The sequence below is a fragment of the Dendroctonus ponderosae genome, unplaced genomic scaffold (genome assembly GCF_020466585.1).
Source record: "Dendroctonus ponderosae isolate FM_Combo_2020 unplaced genomic scaffold, Dpon_F_20191213v2 Dpon_F_20191213_9, whole genome shotgun sequence".
Taxonomy (NCBI): Eukaryota; Metazoa; Arthropoda; class Insecta; order Coleoptera; family Curculionidae; genus Dendroctonus; species Dendroctonus ponderosae.
In genome coordinates this window covers 6469646-6472639 of record NW_026019116.1, presented here as the reverse complement: position 1 = coordinate 6472639, position 2994 = coordinate 6469646, and the positions used below count along the sequence as shown (strand labels likewise).

Genomic DNA, 2994 nt, shown 5'->3' with positions numbered 1-2994 from the left:
ATTCCTGATAAAAATTGAAAATAGTACTCGAAAGGTTATCAGAAAGGTTTCCGAGATATGACGCTATGAGAGAGCAAAAATTGATTTTTTCGAGATTGAATTTTTCATACCTCGATGTTAATGGTTCAAACCCCGTAAATTTATTAATCGAGCGCGTTCAAAAGCGGGGACACCCTGTAGATTTGACTGTAAAAAAATAAAATGGTGTTTTTTGATGAAAATTTTCCCAATCGACAGAAACCCAGATCAGAAAGTCCAAGATGGCCCCATCTTGGCGTGTTATAGTTTTGAACTTATTAGTGATCGATTGGGTCAACATGAGCCAAAGTGAAGACAAATACTTGCACTTGAGAAAAATCATTTTGAAGCACGAACGCCAAGAGTTTATGGGCGCGGATTTGAACTGGACTGCCAGAGAAGCGGAAGTCGACCAGTATCTGCTCAAGCTGAAGAGAAGCGAACTGCTGGATCCTGCAGCGTTTTCGGCTGGGGAAAGTTTCCTAACAGCGAAAGAAAAAATCGACAAGTCAAAGGTGAGCGCCATAAATCTGCAAAATTCTCTGTTGGTTCGAGAGGGTTTTTCCATATGCAAGGTCTTCGAATTCATTCGCCAAATCCCCAAAGGCGCCTCTCTTCATACTCACCTTTTGGCCGCTGTTAGCGCGGATTATATCATCAAGAACTTCACTTACGAGGACAACGTCTATGGATGCTTCAACGAGCAGAAGATCTTCAAGTTGCGCGTGTTGCAAGATGCCAGTCAAGACCGCAACTGTTCTTGGAAGAGCTTGAAGGCCTACAGGTGAGCAAGCAGCATTCCATCAACTCAATCCTTTGGCCGTTAATTTAATGGCATTTCAGGAGAGAATTCGAGGAAAAGCAGCGAAACTTTGACGATTTTTTGAACACCCAACTGGTTCTCGATGTGCGCTCACTGAACCAAAGCAAGGAAGAGGTTTGGGCAACCTTTAAAAACACCTTCTCAACTTTGTACGACTTGGTGTCTTATAAGGGGTTTTTCGGAAGGTTCGTTTTTCGTCTTCTAGAAGAACTGTATGCGGATAATGTGATTTACACGGAACTGAGAGGTGAGTAAACTAGCGTTTTCCCCAATAGAGAAGGAGTTTAGTGGCAAAAATCCCACCCGGTATATTACAGGAACATTCATGCCTATCTATGAGCTGAATGGAACCACTTATGATGCGGGAGTGTTTCTGGACACTTTTATCCAAACGGTGGAAGCCTTCAAGCAGCTGCATCCAGATTTCCTTGGCGTAAAATACATTCACAACTTCTTCCGCGGGATGTCGAATGAAGCCTTCCAAGCCGGCCTCGATCAGTTGATCAGCTACAAGAAATCGTATCCCGATTTTATTGCAGGGTAGTACCTATGGAGTTTCTTGCATGCATAAATACGGTTGCTTCGTTCATTCAGGCTTGGACTTTGTGGGTTTGGAGGAGAATGGCAAGTGCCTGGTGGAGTTCCACGAGGAGTTATTGGGAGTTATCAATCATCTGAAGTTTTTCCTCCATGCTGGGGAGACGGACGAATTTGGCGGTACTGATCTGAATCTAGTGGATGCGATTTTACTGAACTCGACAAGGATTGGGCATGGGTTCGCATTGCCGAAGCATCCCAAATTGATGAAAATGGTCAAAAGCCAAAACATTGCCATCGAATTGTGCCCGATATCCAATCAGGTGTTGAAGGTGGGTTGATTGATGGCTGAAGAACATCCGATGAGTGTGCAGGATGAGTTCTTTGTGGGCGTAGAAACGTTCGAAATTTAAAAGAAATCGTCGACCAGTTTTGAAAATTTCCTCGAACATTCCTGCTGACGGTAGCAAATTGGAACTTTCGGCATTCGCCAAAGGGACTTTCCTCTATCCAATGCGACCTTCTGGAAGAACCCAGCGCGATTGCTGCGGGGAATATGAATTTTCAAACACAAGCTGACCAAAACGGCCGCTCAAAAATGAGCAGTTTTTATAAAAATTGTGGAAAAATATCTGATGGCGTACGGAAATCGAAACTTTCGGAAGGCATCTGGAATATTTCAGCATTTATTCAAAATACTTTTTGCTATCTACTAGAATCTTCCGGAAGTACCATTGGTGCCGTGAATATCAAATTTCAAATGCAAGGCTGCCAAAATGTCTGTTAAAAATTGACCATATTCGAAAAATTCCCAAAAAGTTCCTGATGACGGTAGCAAATCCAAACTTGCAGCATTGATAAGACCGGTTTTTCTCTATCCAGTACAGTCTTCGAGAAGTACCCAACTCGATTGGTCCCTGCAATGTTCATTTTCAAACATAACCCTGCAAAAACGCTCGTTAAAAATTGACCAGATTTGAAAAATTCCTTAAAGACGGACGCACATTGATACTTTCCTAATTTGTAAAAGAGGCTGTCTACTGCCTAATTCAATAATCACCGAGTAGTCATCTCAATTGGTACCTGCGTTGTGCATTTTCAAACAGAACTCTGCCAAAACGCCCGTTCAAAATGGACTAGTTTGGAAAAATTCTTTAGACACTCCTGACTATGGCACTAAATTGAAACTTTTGGCAATCATAAAAGCGACTTTCGTCTATATAATAGGAGCTACTAGAAGTGCGCAGCTCGATTGGAATCTAAAATACGAATTTTTAAAACAAACTCAACCAAAACGCCTGTTGAATATTGACTAGTTTTTTAAACTTTTCTACGATTTCCTGGCGATGGCAGTGAAATGAAGTTTTTCGCATTTATAAAAACGCATTTCCACTGTCCACTGCACTAATGATGAAATACTCAACCCTTTTTAGTACCTACAATGATAATTTTCAAAAATAACCCTGCAAACATTAGCCTGCCAAATCGCCCATTAAAGAATGACAATTTTTTATTTTTTTTATTTCTGGCTATAGCAGCGAATTGAAACTTAAGAACTTCATAACAGCAACATTTCTCTGTCTAGTGCCACCTTTAGGAAGTACCCAGCTCATTTG

General features: G+C 41.4%; 1 protein-coding gene across 3 annotated transcripts in view; it reads left to right on the top strand.

Moving 5' to 3' along the window:
• Positions 1-2994, top strand: part of LOC109543329 (adenosine deaminase 2) — a 22434-nt gene that overhangs the window by 1394 nt on the left and 18046 nt on the right. The window contains exons 2-6 of one of the 3 annotated variants that reach the window (XM_019912999.2): positions 238-533; positions 594-802; positions 862-1088; positions 1159-1381; positions 1437-1710. In XM_019912999.2, the coding sequence (XP_019768558.2) occupies positions 261-533; positions 594-802; positions 862-1088; positions 1159-1381; positions 1437-1710 (1206 nt within the window). In that variant the 5' untranslated portion in view covers positions 238-260. The remainder of the gene's footprint in view (positions 1-237; positions 534-593; positions 803-861; positions 1089-1158; positions 1382-1436; positions 1711-2994) is intronic. The other 2 variants (XM_019913001.2, XM_019913000.2) reach the window with 2 other exon arrangements.